The following is a 21,979-nucleotide window of genomic DNA, read 5'->3' as shown; positions in this document are numbered from 1 at the left end:
AATAATAATTTAGTATTGGGTAAGCTCTCACCATGTGCCAGGCACTGTAAGCTGTACTGTGTGTAAGCTCTGGGGTGGATACAAGCAGATCGGGTTGGACACAGTCCGCGTCCCACTTTGGGCTCTCAATCTCTACCCTCATTTTACAGATGAGGTACCCAAGGTCCAAAGAAGTGAAGTGACTTGCCCAGGGTCACACAACAGACAAGTGGCAGAGCCGGTATTAGAACCCAGGTCCCCCGACTCCCACGCCCGTGCTCTATCTCTGAGACGAGGACAGCAGAGTCCACTCCTGAGCAGTTTCACCAGTGTCACTTAAGGGCTATTTGATGCTGACATCAAATGTCAGAACAGACCAGTCAGTCAATCAGTGGTATTTAGTGAGAGCTTCCAGTGGGCAGAGCACTGTACTGAGCACTCAGGAGAGTACACTACACCAGAGTTGGCAGATATGTTCCCTCTCCACAAGGAGCTTACAGTCTAGAAGGGGAGACAGACATTTAAAATAAATTATGGATATGTACATACGTGCTGTGGGGCTGAGGATGGGGAAATTCAAGTGCTAGGGTGATGCAGAAGTGGGATGGAGGGAAGGCCTCTTGGAGGAAATGCAATTTTAATAAGGTCCTGAAGGTGGGGAGAGTTATCAGCTGTCAAATATAATTGTAATTAATAATTATGGTATTTGTTAAGCGCTCACAAGGTGCCAGACACTGTACTAAGCCCTGTGGGAGATGCAAGATCACGGGGTTGGACTCAGTCCCTGTGCCACATGGGGCTCACAGTCTCAATTCCTATTTTACAGATGAGGTCACTGAGGACCAGAGAAGTGATATGCCCAAGGCCACACAGCAGACAAGTGGTGGAGCCGGGATTAGAACCCATGACCTTCTGACTCCTAGGTCCCACTACACCAAGTGGGGTTCCAGGCCAGAGGCAGCACATGGCAAGGGGTCTCTGGCGAGACAGATCATCATCATCATCATCAATCGTGTTTATTGAGCGCTTACTGTGTGCAGAGCACTGTACTAAGCGCTTGGGAAGTACAGGTTGGCAACATATAGAGACGGTCCCTACCCAACAGTGGGCTCACAATCTAAAAATGAGATCCAAGTATAGGACAGATGAGATCAAAGTATAGTGAAGTAGGTTCATTTTAGCGAGCAGCAATGTGAGTAGGCTAGGTTGTAGTAGGGTCACAACAGAGTTCTGGAATGAAGTCAGTCACCTAGCTTGGAAACACTGCTCACTTCAACACATCTGTGCTGAGTAGGACATGGGAGGAGAGCGAACAACAGGATGCCTCAACGGCTCCCGAATGGAAGGCTAAAATTGGGAAAACCGGAAGCGAGGAAGCCGGAAGAAACATTTTAAGGATACAGTAAATGGAATCCTCAGGTATTGCTGCATCTCAGGTGAGACAGAAAGACCAGCTTGGCCTACTGCTCTCAAGAGACAAGCTGCTCATTGGGAGCAGAAGCTTCCTAAGGATTGAGAGACAAGGGGGCCAAAGTGAGTAAAGGGCCGAATGCTGCAAACCCGGCAGCAAAACCAGTCAGTCAGTCGTATTTATGAGTGCTTACTGTGGGCAGTGTGCTAAGCGCTTGGGAGCGTGCAGGATAACGTTATAACAGACACACTGCCTGCCCACAACGAGCTTATCATCTAGAGTACAGAGAAGCAGCGTGGCTCAGTGGAAAGAGCCCGGGCTTTGGAGTCAGAGTTCATGGGTTCGAATCCCGGCTCCGCCAATTGTCAGCTGTGTGACTTTGGGCAAGTCACTCAACTTCTCTGGGCCTCAGTTCCCTCATCTGTAAAATGGGGATTAAGACTGTGAGCCCCCTGTGGGACAACTTTATCACCTTGTAACCTCCCCAGCGCGTAGAACAGTGCTTTGCACATAGTAAGCGCTTAATAAATGCCATTATTATTATTATAGAGGACTGTCAGCAAGGAATGACCTTGTTGTTTGCAGCGTGTGGTTGTCCTGATCAGAGAATCCGACGCTGACCTTTTCACTCACCTAGTGGAAAAAGCCCGGGCCTAGGAGTCAGAGGACCTGGGTTCTAATCCTGGCTCTGCCAGTTACTTGCTGGTTGACCTTGGGCAAGTCACTTAACTTGTCTATGTCTCTGTTTCCTCACCTGTGACATAATAATAATAATAATGATGGCATTTATTAAGCGCTTACTATGTGCAAAGCACTGTTCTAAGCGCTGGGGAGATTACAAGGCGATCAGGTAGTCCCACGGGGGTCTCACAGTCTTCATCCACATTTTATAGATGAGGTAACTGAGGCACAGAGAAGTTAAGTGACTTGCCCGAAGTCACACAACTGACAACTGGCCGGGATTTGAACCCATGAACTCTGACTCCAAAGCCCGTGCTCTTTCCAGTGAGCCACGCTGCTTGGTGGAATTAAACACCTGTTCTCCCTCCTACTTAGACGGTGAACCCCATGCGGGACGGGGACTCTGTCTAACGTAATTAGCATGTTCCTACCCCAGTGCTCAGAACAGTGTTTGACACGTAGTAAGCACTTAACAGATGTCATTTAAAACAGAAAGCATAGGTGAATTCATCCAACAGTGACATCTTCTTTCCAACCTGCAATAAGCTGAGCACTTTAATGTCATGAGTGCAAATTAGAACTTTGAAATACAACTTGGACTTAGAGATCAAGTCCGGTCAGATTTGCTTGAGAATCTGCCCAGGCTGTTTTCCTGATTTGGGAGTGGAGGTCCAGCAACGGAAGCTATTTGTTACTCTGCTCGTTTTATTCTTTCCTAGCGAAGACAGGCGCTCCCCTACCAGGGATTTCCATATCTTGTTTGTGCCCCGCCGAAGCTTGTTGTGTGAGCAGCGGTTGAAGGATCAAGGTGTTTTGGGATCCTTTATTCACAGAGAAGAATACAGTCTAGATCTCATTCCATTTGATGGTGATCTATTATCCATGGAGTCAGAGAGTGCTTTTAAAGTAAGTGAGTGTGTGACATTCTTGTTATGAAATGAGTCATATTTTATCCTTTTGGAAAGGTTCTGATCTAATTGCCAAATTTTTTTTTAACAAATATGATTTTGCTTGTTGATTATTGCTCCCTCTTTCCCCTTAACCCTAATTTGTTTTAAAGTTTGTCTCTCCCTGTAGACCATAAAGTCCTTGTGTCTACCAACTCTGTTGTATTGTACTTTCCCAAGCATTCAGAACAGTGCTGTGCACATAGGTAGCGCTCAGTAAATATCATGGATTGATGGATTAATTTTTCTAACAAGAGAAAATGTGCTTATCAACTTAAGGGTCATGCCATCTTCAGACTAGTCGGTAAAATGCAAAAAATTCTTCAGTGGCAAATGAAAGTATCTCCTTTAGAGAAACCATTGTAAAAACTGAATCTTTCCCATAAGATTTTCAGACTTCATTAGGAACTGGTCAGATGTCACACTGACTCTGTGCACGTGGCTACTGATAAAGCTTCCTTAAGTGGGTACAAACTCAGATCAGTTGGTCACTCGGGGGCAGAAGCTTAGGGTGGGAATCCCAAACCCTGTCCTTTGGTCTGATAAGTTAAAGAGCTTCCTGTTGGACACACTGTGGCTATGTGTTCGTCTTAGCAAGGAGGTTGTGTTCTTGCAAGGCAGTTAGGGTACGCCAAAGAAAGTAGCTCTGGGGCCTGGTTGAAGCAAGCCAAAAAATTAGGCACTTTGGCTGTTTGATCTCTACTTGTGTAACAAATCACCTCATGGACTTGTGTTCCTTCATAGAGAAGCAGTGTGGCCTAGTGGAAAGAGCACAGGCCTGGAAGCCTGAGGACCTGGATTCTAATCCCGGACCTGGATTCTAATCCCGGCTCCTCCAGTTGTCTGCTGTGTGAACTTGGGCAAGTCACTTAACTTTCCTATGCCTCAGTTACCTCATCCGTCAGTGGGGATTAAGACTGGGAGTCCCATGTGAGATGTGGGCTGTTTCCAATCCAATTAGCTTGTATCTATCCCAACACCTAGAACAATTCCTGGCACATAGTAAGTGCTTAATAAGTACCATAGAAATAAAACAATTCCAATTGCAAGTCATTTTAAGTCCTGACATTACGCAAGGCACTTTGAGGTACTCAAATTTACAAATGTGACAGAAAATTATTTTTGAAAAAGCAGTGGGCATCCCCCGTAGTGTTGGTTGCTTCAAAAAAAAAATACCGAAACACGTTGCTTGGTGACCTAAGCAGTGGATTGGGTGTCAGGCAGGCTCTCACTCACTCATTCAGCATCGACAAGTACTTGGCTTCTATTCCCAGTTCCCCTATCTGTGAGATGGGTGTGATGAAGATGAGCTTTCCTCACCAGGTGTTCGGAAGGATTAACCATCTCATTAAAAGGCTTGGCATACACAAAATGCTTAAAATCGTTTCCGAGTTGTCGACCACTCAGTCCCTTCCAATCCCTGCAAAGCTCTCTCTCCCGTCTGATCTCATCGGAATAATTACGGTGAATCAGGAGCCACAGAGGGAAACCTGTCTTGGCATGACTGAAACTGTCAATAGGCCTGACCCGCTGCTATTTTATTTTCCCTGGGCTTGTGAGGGAAGGATAAGATAGATTTCTGTGTGGTTTTTCAACCCTATCACTTTGGGTGTTGACTCAGTGACAGATTTGATTAGGAGGCTTAGAAGCGATGGCTTTTGTCCAAATTACAACCTTGAATAACATATAAGAACTATAAATGCTGGCCCTCAGTTCAAACCTGCTGGCTCAAGGTCTTTGTAGAAGGAATTGGAGTTTAGTATTTGTTAAACCAAATTAACCCTTCTTGAATAGAGTTGCCGGTTAAAGATCTGGGGTGGATTTTAAAGCTTTCTGTTGAAAAGACAAAGATGTTTTCTTTGTAAACATCCTTCCATAACTGAAAAATACATTAGTGGCAAACATCGTAATATGGTTTTCCTTGGATTTTGTGTGCTTCATGTTCCTAATGTGGTTTCCCTTGGATTTTGTATGTTTCACCGAGGTCTTTGCCAAGCCCTGAATTATGTTATCTGTTTAACTTTGGCATGCTTAATTCAGTTCCCATGTTGAAAGTAGCCATTCACCTCCCTTAGGGCCACAGACCTTACCTGAGAAAGCTCTCCACTCCTAAGAATGATGGGCTCTTGTGGGCAGGGAACTTTTATACTTTTATATTGTGCTCTCTCAAGTCCTTAGTACAGTACTTTGCACATAAGTAAATGTTCAATAAATACGATTGAATCAATGAATGAATGAAATGTTTTGCTTCTTTGGCCAGGTTGGTTTATTCCTTAGTTGTGGTTTTTACTAAGGTTTTACTGTGGCCCAAGCACTGTGCTTGCGATAGATAGAAGGTGATCAGGTCAGACACAGTCCCTGTCCCACACAGACTTACAACCTAAGAGGTAAGAAGAGCAGGTATTATTTGCAGTGAACCCCTGACATTGGAACGAGCCACCAGCTTCTTCTCCCAGGCATTCCAACCGCATGGCCAGCAGATCAAAACTTGCTGGATTTTCTTTTTTTCTTTTTTAATCAAGATTGGGCACCCAGTTCCTGGAAGAAGCCTGAAGTGAATGAGGAACTTTGTTCAGTTAGATTACAGAAGAGCCTTCTGTGGAGACTTTTTTTTAACCCAGTGAAGAAAGTTTATCTAGAACCAAAGATTAACCGGTAGAAAGTCTAGGGAGCCACCCACTTCCCCTCCTCATCTGGAAGCTAAAGTCGTCCTTGGTATTAACTCCTGGCAAGCAAGTTTTCTTGGATGTCAGCATTGCTGTTTGAGTGCACACACCCCTCCTCCTCATAACACTTGTACTCTTTCACTTCCCCCTACCTGTAATTTCATTTAAGTCATTTATGTAAGCTCCTTGAAGGGAGGGATCATGTCTTCAAAAGCTATTTTACTCTGTCTAGCACTAATAATAATCATGGTATTTGGTAAGCCCTTAATGTGTGTCAAGCATGGTTCTAAATGCCGGAGTAGACACAAGCTAATCAGGTTGGACACAGTCCCTATCCCACATGGGGCTCACAGTCTTAATCCCTATTTTACAGATGAGGAACTGAGGCACAGAAAAGTTAAGTGACTTACCCCAGGTCACACAGCAGACAAATGGCAAAGCCGGGATTAAAACCCAGGTGCTTCTGACGCCCAGGCCCGTGCTCTGTCCATTAGGCCATGCTGCTTCCTAGAATAAGCGCTTAAGAAACACCATCGATTGACCGATTGATTGACTTCCTTTTCCTTTACTGTAGGAGTGTTACTTAGAGAGTGACCAGACGAGTCTGTACCATGCAGCAAAAGGACTGATGACCTTGCAGGCGCTCTATGGAACTATTCCCCAGATCTTTGGAAAAGGAGAAAGTGCACGGGTATCAGACACTGAACCTACAGATGCTTTATATTATTAATGGGGATGAAGAATCGGGGCGGAGGGGAGGGCGGTTTGGAATCGCTATCCATCTAGTTACATCTCTTCTAAAAGCTTCTGAAACGATTTTTCCAAATCAGAACCAGCTTCTAGTATAAATATTTGATTATTATGTTTCCTTCTCCCCTCATTCGTCTTTGGGAAGCTGGCATTTTTCCAGACATTCATTTAGCTTAGATGGGTTTTTTTTTTTTTTTGGTTGTTGTTGCAGGCAAAAGGATTTCCCTGAAGGGGAATTTGGTCTAAAGACAATTTTTAAAAAAAGGGAAATGTGACCCATTGGCCCTTTCTTTACCTTTCATCTGTTTGTTTTTTGTTTTTGTTTTGTTTGTTTTTTAAATCGTAATCTGATGGTAAGTTTTGTTTGCCTACTGATTCATTCAGATAGGTCATCACTGCATAGTGTTAGCATGTTGCCTACATTAAGCATTCCTCCTCAGTCATTATTGTCTCCTGCTTTTCATCCCTTTGAGTGTTTGTTTCTCTCCTTATAAAAAAAAATCCAGCAGCTTTGACTTGGGTTCCTGAAGAAATCCCATCTAATCCAGTGTTCTTGGTTTTTTTGTTTTTGTTTTTCCTAGCAAGTGGCCAATATGATGATCAGGATGAAAAGAGAGTTCACTGGAAGCCAGAATTCAATATTTCCCGTTTTCGATACTCTCTTGTTGCTTGATCGTAATGTAGACATGTTAACTCCCTTGGCTACTCAGCTTACGTACGAAGGACTCATCGATGAAATTTATGGCATTCAAAACAGTAAGTACAGCAAGATGTAGTTTAAAGAAGATGCAGGTGGTATATTTCCTTTTACTGTGACGGACTTTGACCATTTAAAAAATGGGCAGTCTTTTAGGAAATACAGTACATTGTACTACATTCCCTCACATTTCTTTACATTTAAATGTTGGTTGTAATTTGAAAATATGACTTTAAGCAATGAGGTGTGCAAGTATGAATTTCCTTTGCAAAATGGAGTCATTCAGTAGGAGCCCACCTACGGAAAGATTTAAGAACATGAAAAAAAAGCTACTGTTTGATTATTGAATGTTGGGTATGAATAGGGCATAAGAGAAGTTGTGTTTTCTATATAAATGAAATTAAGCCAGGTAGAAGAATATTATAAGCATTTAAAATTCTCAGTCTTTTTCAGATTATATATCTTTTTTTATATTTTATATAATTATATAATTAATATCTTATTGGAGTAATAAGCTTTCAAAAGATAAATCTACTTTTATCATACTATATAAAGGTTTCCTGTCAGTCAAATGGAAAGACGAATCCTCCTGCTGGATGTAGTGAAGAAGAATTTTTAATATCTCTAATGGGCTTTCAAATGGAAGAGGACAGTGTGATCTAGCGGAACAAACACAGGACTGGGAGTTGAGAGACCTTAGTTCTAGTCTTAGTCCTACCGTTTGTGTGCTGTGTGACCTTGGGCAAGTAACATAATTTCTGCGCCTCAGTTTCCTCACCTGTAAAATGGGGATTAAATGCCTTCTCTCCCTCCTCCTTAGACTGTGAGCCCCATGTGGAACAAGATCTGTGTACAGTCTGCTTCTATTGTATATATCCCAGGGTGTAGTGCAGTGCTTGGTATATCGTAAGCACTTAACAAAAGTAATAATAATAATAATAATAATGTCATATTATGGCTTATGGGAAAGTGCTAAGTGGCATTTCAAATTTATAATAATAACAATCCCAACCTATTAAGAACAGAAGTCCTTTTGGAGAGTTTTGTTCAGTATAACAATCCCAACCTATTAAGGACAGAAGTCCTTTTGGAGAGTTTTGTTCAGTATTTGAACATTCTTTTAGATTTGGTTTCATGAATTCCTGCGCACATTTCTTGTTTTGGTGTACTTAGGTTATGTGAAATTACCTCCGGAGAAGTTTGCCCCTAAGAAACAGGGCGAGAGCGGTAAGGAGCTACCCACCGAAGCTAAAAAACTTCAGCTCAATTCTGCAGAGGAACTCTACGCTGAGATCAGAGACAAAAACTTTAATGCAGTGGGCTCAGTGCTGAGCAAGAAAGCCAAAATCATCTCTGCAGCGTTTGAGGTAAAGCATCAGAAAGCCCGGGCTTGGGGGTTAGAGGACGTGGGTTCTCATCCCTGCTCTGCCACTTGTCTGCTATGGGACCTTGGGCAAGTCACTTCACCATGCCTCATTCATTCATTCATTCAGTCGTATTTATTGAGCGCTTACTGTGTGCAGAGCACTGTACTAAGCACTTGGGAAGTACAAGTTGGCAACGTATAGAGACGGTCCCTACCCAGTAACGGGCTCACAGTCTAGAAGGGGGAGACAGACAACAAAACAAAATATATTAACGAAATAAAATAAATAGAATAGTAAATATGTACAAGAGCAGTTACCTCGTCTGTAAAATGGAGATTAAGATGTGGAACATGACTAGCTTTTATCTGCCCCAACGCTTAGTACCAGCGCCTGACACATAGTAAGTGCTTAACAAATACTATTAAAAAAAAAAAACCCAAAGAACTAGGCTGCTTATTTTTCTGGGCCACTAGCTGTAACCTTTTGGCGTAATAGTGAGTAGTAGTAAGTGCCGAGGTTGGGAGACTACCTCTTTTGTTTAGGCAGGTAGTGTGTCTGTTTATTGTTATAGTGTACTCTCCCAAGTGCTTAGTACAGTGATCTGCACCCAGCAAGCGCTCAATAAATACCATTGAAGGAATAAATGAATTGCTGCAAAGTAAATGAAATTCAGGGAGATCTTAGATCACCTTAGAAGAATGCCTAGTGTAAAATTTGAGGAAAAACGTTTAACCCAGAGTAGTTGCACAGACACCCGGAGAGTTTCCAGTACGCCACCATTCATTCATTCAATCGTATTTATTGAGCGCTTACTGTGCGCAGAGCACTGTACTAAGCACTTGGGGAGTACAAGTTGGCAGCATATAGAGACGGTCCCTACCCAACAATGGGCTCACAGTCTAGAAGGGGGAGACAGAGAACAAAACAAAACATATTAACAAAATAGAATAAATATGTACAAATAAAATAGAGTAATAAATACGTACAAACATATATACAGGTATATATGAATACAGATATTTTCCTTAGTAAGTCATTTTAAAACACTTGAATTCTATTCTTTAGAAGAGCAACCTAATTTATATCCTTATTAGTTATGCTTCAACAAAGTTGCTGTCGGCTGTGGGAGGGAGAGTCAAGCAGAGGCAAATCCATTCCATTCCTAGTTTGGGCAGTGGCTAGTGAGCGGAAGGCAATCTGCTGCAAGTCAAAATTCACCTTTTTTTACCAAGAAAACTCTATGGATACACTACCAGGATGATTGCAGATGGAGGTGGGGTGTTCTGGGAGTGATGTCCCCATGGCATCGCTATGGGTCAGAGACGACTCGACAGTTTAAGACCAGACCAGTTGCACAGATAATTTTATTTTATTTCTCTCTTTGGAGGTCTGTGTTGTATTGTTATTTTGCTATGAGATTGTAAATTGATTCTTCCCACTCCTTCTGTAGGTCCCATATCAAGGTGCAAAGAATTATTTCAGATTTAATTTTCTATAATAAGCCCTGCAATTAAAGCTGCAAGCTTCTATAAGTTTAGAAAACTTCTCAGTTGAATGGGGAAAGAGACTGCACATATAATTGGTGATAATTAGACAGAAGCCCTTGGCAGCCCAGGACTCTGAAACTGTGGTCTTCATTATCACGTTCCTGCCTCCACTTGCCCAGGCATCGTTGGTGAATTTCACTTTAAAAAAATACAAAACAAAGCCTTTTAGAATTTATTGAAATAATGAACACTGGATAATTCTATCAGAAAAACCTAAATTCTGGATCCTTTGGAAAATTAGTTTTTCTCAAATATACTCTTCCTAAGAAAATCACTCCTTGAGTGTACACGTTGATCACTGTAGCTGTTTAAATGCAAAAATGTCAAACTTATTTCTTCGTTCGGATTATCAAGTTCATTTGGGTTCATTTTGCCCTTTAACAAAAACACTGACTTCTCTGTGGTACAGCAGAAAGGGGCACAGGATGTGAGCCCCTTCTGGACTGTGAGCCCATCGTTGGGTAGGAATTGTCTCTGTTGCTGAATTGTACTTTTCAAGCGCTTAGTACAATGCTCTGCATTCAATAAATGCGATTAAATGAAAATGAATGAATGAATTTTGTTTCTAAATTAAAAGGAAACTTACCTTCATCCTTCCAACATCATTCACTTCCCCTGCATAATCTACCAGCCCTCCGTTCTCCACCTGTCAGTCTTACTGCCTCACTTTTTATGCAAGAATCACAGTGTTCTTTCCTATTTTGCCTTCACATTTGAATGACTGCTCTGTATAATGTTCTGGGTTCTTTGCTGTGTGCTGGGCATAATTTGGAAATAACCAGTCCCTGACCTCAAAGAGATAAGGCAGAACGGTACAAAATTTAAAGTTTTTTGGGGTGTGTTTTATTTTAAATTTATCTTCTGTGTTCATTTTGAGACGGATCAGTTCAGGAGAGTTTGAACACCAAATGTTTTTCACTATTACCCAGGTTGAGCCGTAAAACACTTTATGGAAAAGCGTAAGATGAGAGAGAGAACTTGTAATAAAATGTCATGAAGCTCAGTGATGATTCTAATGTGTGCCTTCTATTTCAGGAAAGACACAATGCTAAAACCGTTGGGGAGATCAAGCAGTTTGTTTCTCAGTTGCCTCATATGCAAGCAGCAAGAGGGTCGCTTGCAAACCATACGTCGATCGCGGAGTTGATCAAAGACATCACCAGTGAGTACCCTGTAGGCTTATTCTTCACAACCAGTTGTCTCGTACCACCAGGCCACCAGTCAGCCCATCCCTAGCACTGGGCTTTTTATTCTGGACACTGCTTTTTATGTCACTTTATCCAAGTCGCGGTGATGGTAATTAGGATCAAGATGACATTTATCCATATTCCCTTGTGGTTCTTCCTCTTGCTTCTAGCTCCGTTCAGATGTCCATTTTTGCTTAATGCTAACTAATCCTTTTGTGTGCATTTGTTTTTACGCTTTGAATGTTGAATTTGCTTTTCTGTCAGATATGTCGGTGTGTATCCAATATATCTGAAAGGACATGAAAAGGTATGATGGCCCAATAATAATAGTAGTCGTGGTGTTTGTTAAGCGCTTACCACGTACTAAGTGCTGGGGTAGATACAAGGTAATCAGGTTGGTCACACTTCGTATCCCAAATGAGACCCACATTCTAAGGGGAAGGGAGAACAGCTATATCAGCCTCATTTTTCAAATGCGGAAAGTGGGAGAGAGAGTAGTTAAGTGGTCACGATGCAGGCTAGTGGTGGAGTTGGGATTATTATTATTATTAATGGTATTTGTTAAGTGCTCATTATGTGCCAGGCACTGTACTAAATGCTGGGGTGGATACAAGTAAATTGGGTTTGAATAATAATAATAATAATGGTATTTGTTAAGCGTTTACTGTGTGCAAAGCACTGTTCTATGCGCTGGGGGGATACAAGGTGATCAGGTTGTCCCACGGGGGGCTCACAGTCTTAATCCCCATTTTACAGATGAGGGAACTGAGGCACAGAGAAGTGAAGTGACTTGCCCAAAGTCACACAGCTGACAGTTGGCGGAGCCGGGATTTGAACCCATGACCTTTGACTCCAAAGCCCGGGCTCTTTCTGCTGAGCCACACTGCTTTTCTACCAGGTCATCTGACTCACAGGCCCATATTCTTCTTACTAGGTCTGTGATGAATGATGGAGCTCTTGAAAACTATATGGGCTTTTAAAGTTGGTGAAGAAGATCATTTTACGTAGGGTGACTACTTAGTTTTGTCTTCAGTAGTTCAATGTCTGATTTGTTCTGAAGATCCATCCCACTGTTGGGTAGGGGCTGTCTCTATATGTTGCCAATTTGTACTTCCCAAGCGCTTAGTACAGTGCTCTGCACATAGTAAGCGCTCAATAAATACGATTGATGATGATGATCCATCAGTCCTGCAGTGTAACTGCATCACCTTGAATGATCGTCCTGTAATTCTTGGCCTACGTGGTTTTGCATGGGTGCCTCAAAACTGTAGTGCAACTCAGGATAGGAGGTCTGGGAAGGTGGAAAAATCAACTGAGTCTAGACTAGTAATTATGGAATTCGTTAAACACATATTTTGTGACAAGCACGGTGCGAAGCGCTGAGGTAGATAATGAGGTGACTAGGTCGGACTCAGCCTCTGGCCCACAGAGGACTTACAGTCTAAATGGGAGGTAGAGCAGGTATTGAATCTCTGTTTTACAGATGAGGAAACTGAGGCACAGAGAAGTGAAGCGCTTTGCCTGTGGTCAGACAACAGACAAGCATCATCATCATCATCATCATCAATCGTATTTATTGAGCGCTTACTGTGTGCAGAGCACTGTACTAAGCGCTTGGGAAGTACAAGTTGGCAACATATAGAGACAGTCCCTACCCAACAGTGGGCTCACAGTCTACAAGCAGTAGAGCGGGGATTAGAACCCAGTTCTTCTAACGCCCAGGCCTTTGCCCTTTCCACTAATCAATCAATCAATCAATCAATCGTATTTATTGAGCGCTTACTATGTGCAGAGCACTGTACTAAGCGCTTGGGAAGTACAAATTGGCATCACATAGAGACAGTCCCTACCCGATAGTGGGCTCACAGTCTAAAAGGGGGAGACAGAGAACAGAACCAAACATACCAACAAAATAAAATAAGTAGGATAGAAATGTACAAGTAAAATAAATAAATAAATAAATAAACAGAGTAATAAATATGTACAACCATATATACATATATACAGGTGCTGTGGGGAGGGGAAGGCGGTAAGGCGGGGGGGATGGAGAGGGGGACGAGGGGGAGAGGAAAGAAGGGGCTCAATCTGGGAAGGCCTCCTGGAGGAGGTGAGCTCTCAGCAGGGCCTTGAAGGGAGGAAGAGAGCTAGCTTGGCGGATGGGCAGAGGGAGGGCATTCCAGGCCCGGGGGATGACGTGGGCCGGGGGTCGATGGCGGGACAGGCGAGAGCGAGGTACAGTGAGGAGATTAGTGGTGGAGGAGCGGAGGGTGCGGGCTGGGCAGTAGAAGGAGAGAAGGGAGGTGAGGTAGGAGGGGGCGAGGGGATGGAGAGCCTTGAAGCCCAGGGTGAGGAGTTTCTGCCTGATGCGCAGATTGATCGGTAGCCATTGGAGGTTTTTGAGGAGGGGAGTGATATGTCCAGAGCGTTTCTGGACAAAGATAATCCGGGCAGCAGCATGAAGTATGGATTGAAGTGGAGAGAGACACGAGGATGGGAGATCAGAGAGAAGGCTAGTGCAGTAGTCCAGACGGGATAGGATGAGAGCTTGAATTAGCAGGGTAGCGGTTTGGATGGAGAGGAAAGGGCGGATCTTGGCAATTTTGCGGAGCTGAGACCGGCAGGTTTTGGTGACGGCTTGGATGTGAGGGGTGAATGAGAGAGCGGAGTCGAGGATGACACCAAGGTTGCGGGCTTGTGAGACGGGAAGGATGGTAGTGCCGTCAACAGAGATGGGAAAGTCAGGGAGAGGACAAGGTTTGGGAGGGAAGACAAGGAGCTCAGTCTTCGACATGTTGAGCTTTAGGTGGCGGGCGGACATCCAGATGGAGATGTCCTGAAGGCAGGAGGAGATGCGAGCCTGGAGGGAGGGGGAGAGAGCAGGGGCAGAGATGTAGATCAGGGTGTCATCAGCGTAGAGGTGATAGTTGAAGCCGTGGGAGCGAATGAGGTCACCAAGGGAGTGAGTGTAGATTGAGAACAGAAGGGGACCAAGCACTGAACCTTGGGGAACTCCCACAGTAAGAGGATGGGAGGGGGAGGAGGAGCCTGCAAAAGAGACTGAGAAAGAACGACCGGAGAGATAAGAGGAGAACCAGGAGAGGACGGAGCCTGTGAAGCCAAGGTCAGATAACGTGTTGAGGAGAAGGGGGTGGTCCACAGTGTCAAAGGCAGCTGAGAGGTCGAGGAGGATTAGGACAGAGTATGAGCCGTTGGATTTGGCAAGCAGGAGGTCATTGGTGACCTTTGAGAGCGCAGTTTCCGTGGAATGAAGGGGACGGAAGCCAGACTGGAGGGGGTCGAGGAGAGAGTTGTTGTTGAGGAATTCTAGGCAGCGCGTGTAGACAAAACTAAGCCACACTGCTTTCTTTTGCCAGTCTCTGCTGGTGGCCCCTACATACCCACTACTCTCGTTCAGCTTTGAGGTGCTGCTGCCTAAGAGACGTGCAGTATTAAGGTGGCAGCATTGGAGTCCTATAAGGAGCCTCATACAGAGCAGAGGAATGACCAGTCCTGGTGAAATGGCCGGATATTATATTTGGAGGATGACATTGGCTTTTCTAACGTCTCTTAGGAGTTTCTTTTCAAATCACAAGAAGTGTTTGACAAATGTGAAGTTTTTGATTATGACCAACCCGATTTGCTCATATCTGCCCCAGCGCTTAGTACAGTGCGTGACACATAGTAAGCTCTTAACGAAGACCACAGTTATTATCATTTGAGCAGTTAGATCTGTAACTTTTGCTTAATTTCCTTTAACATTTCTCATTTTCATCAATTGTATTTATTGAGCGCTTACTGTATGCAGAGCACTGTACTAAGCACTTGGGAAGTACAAGTTGGCAACATATAGAGACAGTCCCTACCCAACAGTGGGCTCACAGTCTAAAAGGGGGAGACGGAGAACAAAACCAAACATACTAACAAAATAAAATAAATAGAATAGATATGTACAAGTAAAATAAATAAATAAATAGAGTAACAAATATGTACAAACATATATACATATATACAGGTGCAGTGGGGAAGGGAAGGAGGTAAGATGGGGGGGATGGAGAGGGGGACAAGGGGGAGAGGAAGGAAGGGGCTCAGTCTGGGAAGGCCTCCTGTTTTCTTTATCATGTACCAAAAATCACTTGATTTGTCATATGGTACATAGGGCATTTTCATTAAGTAAGTAGACGTGTAAACTGTTTTGTTTTCAAAATGTAAACTTTTAATGTTGTTTTTTAGCTTCTGAAGATTTCTTTGACAAACTGACAGTGGAGCAAGAGTTTATGTCTGGAATAGACACTGATAAGGTATGTGATGAACAGGATTATGTTTACTTAAGTTACGCATTTCCTCGGTTGAGGAACCCCATCTAAACCAACTTTGTAGTTTCCAAGTCTTGCTAGGCATACAGCCTTCGTGGAAGCTTCGGCAATCTTTTCACTTTGAATACTGGTGCATTGCAGTCAGTCGAGGATTTCATGATTGCCTACTGTCTTGAACTTGGTTAAAATATTCTAGGCCCCCACGAGCCTTGGTTTTAACAGGAGAGTATCTAGGTGGGGATTGACGGAGGTTGGTGCCCCTATAATAAGGGGCAGTGTCTACTAGAAGAGCTTCTCAAATGGAGAAAAATGATGAGTATGTTTCCCCTGCAGCATAATCAGTCAGTCCTTCAATCAGTGATATTTACCGAGTATTTATTGAGTACTTACTGTGTGTAGAGCACTGGACTAAGCACTTGGGAGAGCACAATATTCATTTTCATTCATTTAATCGTATTTATTGAGCGCTTACTGTGTGCAGAGCACTGTACTAAGCGCTTGGGAAGTACAAGTTGGCAACATATAGAGACAGTCCCCACCCAACAACGGGCTCACAGTCTAGAAAAGGGAGACAGACAACAAAACAAAACATGTAGACAGGTGTCAAAATCCTCAGAACAAATAGAATTAAAACTATGTGCACACATGTGCGCAAGCTACACAGCAAGAGACAGCAAGGGGAGAAGAACCAAAGTTTGGCCACCCCTGCTGTAGAGTTAGTCGTATTTACTGAAGGCTTATTGTGTGCAGAGCACTGGACTGAGGCGCTTGGGAGAGTACAATATATCAATAAACAGACACATTCCCTGCCCACAGTGAGCTTACAGTCTAGAGGGGGAGACAGGCCTCTGGCACGTAACTGCTCCGGGTTCAGAATGTAATTTTGGGTGGAAGCCGTTGGGTGTGGGGAACAGATTAGTGAAGCTTCAGTAGGATTTGTGGAGGTCCTGGCCAGTTCTGCTGAACTGTTTCCTAGTCCACCCGGCCTCCTTGAAGTGGACAGCCCACCTCTTTGCTCGCCCCCACAAATGGAACTGAATTTTCAAACCCTTCCCAAACCTTCTGAAGTGTAAGGAGCTTCCACTACCAGCCAACACAGAGAAACAGCATGGCCTACTGGATACAGCATAAGGGCTGAGGGTCAGAAGGACCGGGGTTCTGGTCCCAGCTCTGCTACTTGTCTGCAGTGTGACCTTGGGCAAGTCACTTCCCTTCTCTGGATTTCAGTTACCTTATATGTAAAATGGGGGTTAAGATTGTGAGCCCCATGTGGGACATGGATTGTGCCCAACCAGATTAGTTTGTATGTACCCTAGTGCTTTGTGCAGTGCTTGGCACATAGTAAGTGCTTTATAGAAACCATTAAAACTTGGTGTAGTGGATAGAGCACTGGCCTAGGAGTTGGAAAATCACGGGTTCTAATCCCAGCTCCGCCACTTGTCTGCTGTGTGGCCTTGGGCAAGTCACCTCACTTCTCTGTGCCTCAGTTACCCCGTGGGCAAAATGGGGATTAAGACTGTGAGCCCTAGGCAGGACGGGCACTCTGTCCAACCTGATTTGCTCGTGTCCTCCCAGCGCTTATTAAACTACCTGGCACACAGTAAGTGCTTAACAAATACCACAATTATTAAATACCAATAAAAAAAAACCTGAAATAGTGTGATATTTGTCAGAGAGGAGAGGAGCACAGAGCCAGCTCCTAGGAAGGCATCTACAAAGAAAGGGAAAAGACCAAGGAACTAGAGTTTCATCTTTTTTCCCCATTTCACCCCAGTGCTTTTTAATGATCCCACCCCACATTTTTCCTCACCCTTTCCTCCTCTACTCTTTCTTTCCAATTTTACTGGGTCAGAGACACCCTGATCCATGGGAGGGAGTGGGGACTGTCATTAGAGACAAGAAACAGTAGACTGTAACTCCCTGTAGACTGTAAGCTCCTTGTGGATAGGGATCGTGTTTACCACCTCTTCTGTATTGCACTTTCCCAAGCAGTTCATGCAGTGCTCTGCACACAGTCAGTGCTCAACAAACACCACTGATGGTTTGAAAAAGCCCCCAGGCTTGTTCTTCCTCTGGGATTCTCTGGAAACTTTGGTGAACACAGATCTTCTCAATTTCCTGTAAATATTTGTGTTCCCTTAGGTCTGTGCAAATGAAGTCTTACTGTTATTTTCTTACCTTTAAAATTCCTAAACCTGGTTTTTGTTATGTACATTTTGTCTTGTTAGGTCAACAATTACATAGAGGACTGCATTGCTCAAAAACATCCATTGATCAAGATATTGAGACTGGTTTGCTTGCAGTCTGTGTGTAACAGCGGACTCAAGCAGAAGGTGTTGGACTATTATAAAAGAGAAATTCTCCAGGTCAGACTATATTTTGGGGGTCCTTCACTTTTTGAAGGAAAACAGAATATCTTTTTAAAGCTCCTGGGGTTTTTTTTGCCGGGGGGGGGGGGCATTAGCATTATTTATTTAACGCCTAAGATTCTCAGCATTGCGTTCAGTGCCACACTTGGCCGCATTTCCCTGCCAGGTAAAGCATAAGGAAAAGCAAGAGAAGGGAAGGGTTTAGGGAATTTAGTCCATCACTTTGGTAGTAATGCTGCCTTTTTGTATATTTATTCTTTCCTTAAAATTGAATTTACTCTTTCATGTTGGTAAAATTTAAGTTGGTATTTTGAATTTTATCTGCATGGACACAATCGAGACTACTGCTTAGAACAGTGCTTGGCACACAGTAAGCGCTTAACAAATACTATTATTATTATAACTGCTAAACGCCCTGCTTTTTAAAGTTTCCTAGATGGGTTTTAGGAAAAGTTGCCTGCTGTTGAACTGGGTGCAAAATTTTACAAAGCCCCACCTCCTTTCCCACCTACCCTGTGTGGGATGGCAGACTTCAGCATCAGGCTCGGCCGGTGACGTGACGTGAACGGCCACGCGGCTGTTTTTAGACAGCAGCGTCCATCCTCCTTCCGTTTCCTACGCCCAAGCCATGATTATTCTGTTGCAGACGTACGGCTACGAACACATTTTGACCTTAAACAATCTTGAGAAGGCCGGACTGCTGAAACCTCAGGCCGGTGGGAGGAACAACTACCCAACAATCAGAAAAACCATGCGTCTCTGGATGGATGACATTAACGAGCAGGTGAGGCGGGAGAGGGAGGCCTTTCAAGTTGGCCTGCCTGGTGTGTTGATTGGCGATTAGCAGTCCTTTTCTGTGTGAGGTGTACGGCAAAACAACTTACTAAGCAGGAGAAACCATTTTCACCGTCGTAATTTCAAGATCATGAGGCAAAAGTGATTATTCAGTGCACCACACCACGGTACTTGTGGGTTTTCTTCTCTTTCCCGGCCTATTGGGAAGAGCCTGGGCCTGAGAATCAGGGGACTCAGCTTTGACACTTGTTTGCTGTGTGACCTTGGGCAAGTCACTTCATCCCTCTGTGCCTCAGTTACCTCATCTAGACGATGGGGATTAAGACTGAGCCCCATGTGGGACAGAGGCTGTTTCTGACCCGATTTGCTTATATCCACCCCATTGCTTAGTAATAATAATAATAATAATGATGGCATTTGTTAAGCGCTTACTATGTGCAAAGCACTGTTCTAAGCGCTGGGGGGGATACAACATGATCGGATTGACCCACGTGGGGCTCACAGTCAATCCCCATTTTACAGATGAGGTAACTGAGGCTTAGAGAAGTTAAGTGACTTGCCCAAGGTCACACAGCAGACATGTGGCGGAGCCAGGATTCGAACCCATGACCTCTGACTCCAAAGCCCGTGCTCTTTCCACTGAGCCACGCTGCTTCTGGCACATACTAAGCACTTAACAAATGCCCCAATTATTATTATTATTATTATTATTCTAATCTTGGCTCTATCCTTTGCTTGCTACATAACCTTGGGCAACCACTTAACTCCTCTGGGCCTGTTTCCTCATCCTTAAAATGGGGGTTTAGTACCTGTTCTCCCTCGCTGTAAGACTTTGAATGTCATGTGGGGCCAGGCCTCTGTCATCATCATCATCATCATCATCAATCGTATTTATTGAGCGCTTACTATGTGCAGAGCACTGTACTAAGCGCTTGGGAAGTACAAATTGGCAACATATAGAGACAGTCCCTACCCAACAGTGGGCTCACAGTCGAAAAGGGGGAGACAGAGAACAAAACCAAACATACTAACAAAATAAAATAAATAGAATAGATATGTACAAATAAATTAAATAAATAAATAGAGTAAAAAAATATGTACAAACATATATACAGGTGCTGTGGGGAAGGGAGGGAGGTAAGATGGGGGGATGGAGAGGGGGACGAGGGGGAGAGGAAGGAAGGGGCTCAGTCTGGGAAGGCCTCCTGGAGGAGGTGAGGAGGTGATGTCCAGCGTGATCATCTTGTATCTCTGCTCTGGCGCTCAGTAGAGTGCTTGGCACGTGGTGAGCCCTGGACCATTCCCTGTTGTTGTTGTTATTATCATTTCCCAGAATCCCAACGACATATCCTACGTGTACAGTGGATACGCACCTCTGAGTGTCCGGCTAGCCCAGTTGCTGGCCCGCCCGGGTTGGCGCAGCATTGAGGAAGTCCTCAAGATGCTCCCGGGCCCCCACTTTGAGGAACGGCAACAGCTACCAACGGGATTGCAAAAGAAGCGTAAGTCTGCCTGCATTTGGCAACTACCCTGTTAGAGGAGCTCCTGATTTTTCACGGGCCTCTTGTAAAGTTCATTTGTGAAGCGCGCGGTCAGCTGGCTCACACAGTCTCTTCGGGAAGGTATTTTATCCTGAGGATTTGTAAGTAAAACTTAAAACCTGTATTCCTGTTTTCTCTGAGTTCGGGGTTTTAAATACTAGAAATGCTGCAGTGCTCTAGGCTGTAAGATCCTTGTGGGCAGGTAATGTGTCTGATAACTCTTTTGTATCATACTCTCCCAAGTGATTAGTGTGGTGCTCTGTACATAGTAAATACTCAGTAAAAATAATCGATTGATTGATCAATTGAAAGAAAAAAAGGGAAAATCAGGAGTTCTGAATGTTGAATGAAGTCTGCATTTCCAGTCTGCTGACTAGTCTGTTATGGGGTATAACCACGCCACCGCCACCCCCATGCTGTAAGCTCATTTTGGGCAGGGAATGTGTCCGCTGTTTCTGTTGTTTTGTATTCTTCCAAGCGCTTAGTACAGTGCTCTGCACACAAAAAGTGCTTGATAAATACCGCTGATCGATTGATTGAGGGGGAGGTTGTACCGAGTGGAGAGAGAGAAGCCCAGCTGGTGAAAGCGTTGTTGATCTTCCACTTCTGTGTCAATTGATAGGTCAACAAGGAGAGAACAGAGTTACTCTGGTATTTTTCCTGGGCGGTGTAACCTATGCTGAAATTGCCGCGTTGAGATTCCTCTCCCAGATGGAAGATGGAGGTACCGAGTATGTAATTGCCACCACTAAACTCTTGAACGGAACCAGCTGGATCGAATCTCTAATGGAGAAACAGTTCTAGAATTGGTTTCGAAATTGGACTTGAGCAGAGGCCCTCGCTCATCTGGACTGCAGAATTACCGGTTCCTTCAAAGCAGCTGCTGAGAGACAATGAAACCCGATGGAAGTGCGACCATGTCCGCTATTGTCACACCCATGGAGTTGCTGTGTTTTCTCATCTTTGTCTTTTGACTGTTTCTATTCTCTGTAAGTTCCCTAACTTACGACGCTGGACAGAGGAGGAAGTAAGAAAGGAAAATGAGCCCATGTAGAAGAAATCAGGTCTGAAATCTGAAGCTCCTTTGATGGCCTTCTAGAAACTACTTCAAAAAGGCTGGCTACTGCTTGGCTTGGGCTGCACTCACGGGAAGATGTATAGACTGGTATCCAAATTAGCCCCGGTCCTGAAAGATATCAGGGAGTGGGTAAGGAATAAATAAAAACAGAAAATTCAAACCCAGGTACACATGCTGTGGTCCTGTCCTCATACCCATTTGCGGCGTCCCTAGGAAATGGGTATCGGAGCAGGTGGGTGAGGGTTGATAAAATGTCGGTGGGTTGTTGGTGCCCAAGGGTGCATTTGGCACTTGCAGTTTCGGCCACCCAGGCCTGGAGGATGGGGAGAAGCTTTAGACTGCGAGCCCACTGTTGGGTGGGGACTGTCTCTATATGTTGCCAAGTTATACTTCCCAAGCGCTTAGTACAGTGCTCTGCACACAGTAAGCGCTCAATAAATACGATTGATTGATTGATTTAGAGGGTAGGATGGACTGGAATTTTCTGCTTTTATTTTTTCCTCCAAAACATACGGCTGCTTACTGTCCAGTCCATTCCCCTTCGGAAATCCTGCTGGACCACTCTTCCCTCCCTCCTTCTTACCCTTTCCCTAGCTCCAGTCAATCATGTTTATTGCACGCTTTTATCATGTGCAGAACACTGTACTAAGC

The 21,979-nt window shown here is 44.1% G+C and overlaps 1 protein-coding gene across 1 annotated transcript in view; it reads left to right on the top strand.

The window, feature by feature from the left end:
• The window catches only part of VPS33A (VPS33A core subunit of CORVET and HOPS complexes), a 36,845-nt gene extending 15,410 nt beyond the window's left edge, over nucleotides 1-21,435 (top strand). The window contains exons 4-13 of the mRNA XM_038763738.1: nucleotides 2,791-2,977; nucleotides 6,259-6,375; nucleotides 7,016-7,190; nucleotides 8,305-8,498; nucleotides 11,081-11,207; nucleotides 15,463-15,530; nucleotides 17,774-17,911; nucleotides 18,561-18,698; nucleotides 20,043-20,211; nucleotides 20,873-21,435. Coding sequence (XP_038619666.1) covers nucleotides 2,791-2,977; nucleotides 6,259-6,375; nucleotides 7,016-7,190; nucleotides 8,305-8,498; nucleotides 11,081-11,207; nucleotides 15,463-15,530; nucleotides 17,774-17,911; nucleotides 18,561-18,698; nucleotides 20,043-20,211; nucleotides 20,873-21,054 — 1,495 coding nt within the window. The 3' untranslated portion in view covers nucleotides 21,055-21,435. The remainder of the gene's footprint in view (nucleotides 1-2,790; nucleotides 2,978-6,258; nucleotides 6,376-7,015; nucleotides 7,191-8,304; nucleotides 8,499-11,080; nucleotides 11,208-15,462; nucleotides 15,531-17,773; nucleotides 17,912-18,560; nucleotides 18,699-20,042; nucleotides 20,212-20,872) is intronic.
• Nucleotides 21,436-21,979: the final 544 nt, after the last annotated feature.

The sequence above is a fragment of the Tachyglossus aculeatus genome, chromosome 21, assembly GCF_015852505.1.
Source record: "Tachyglossus aculeatus isolate mTacAcu1 chromosome 21, mTacAcu1.pri, whole genome shotgun sequence".
Lineage (NCBI taxonomy): Eukaryota > Metazoa > Chordata > Mammalia > Monotremata > Tachyglossidae > Tachyglossus > Tachyglossus aculeatus.
The sequence above is the reverse complement of the archived record's forward strand: the minus strand, read 5'-3'. Positions and strand labels throughout refer to the sequence as shown.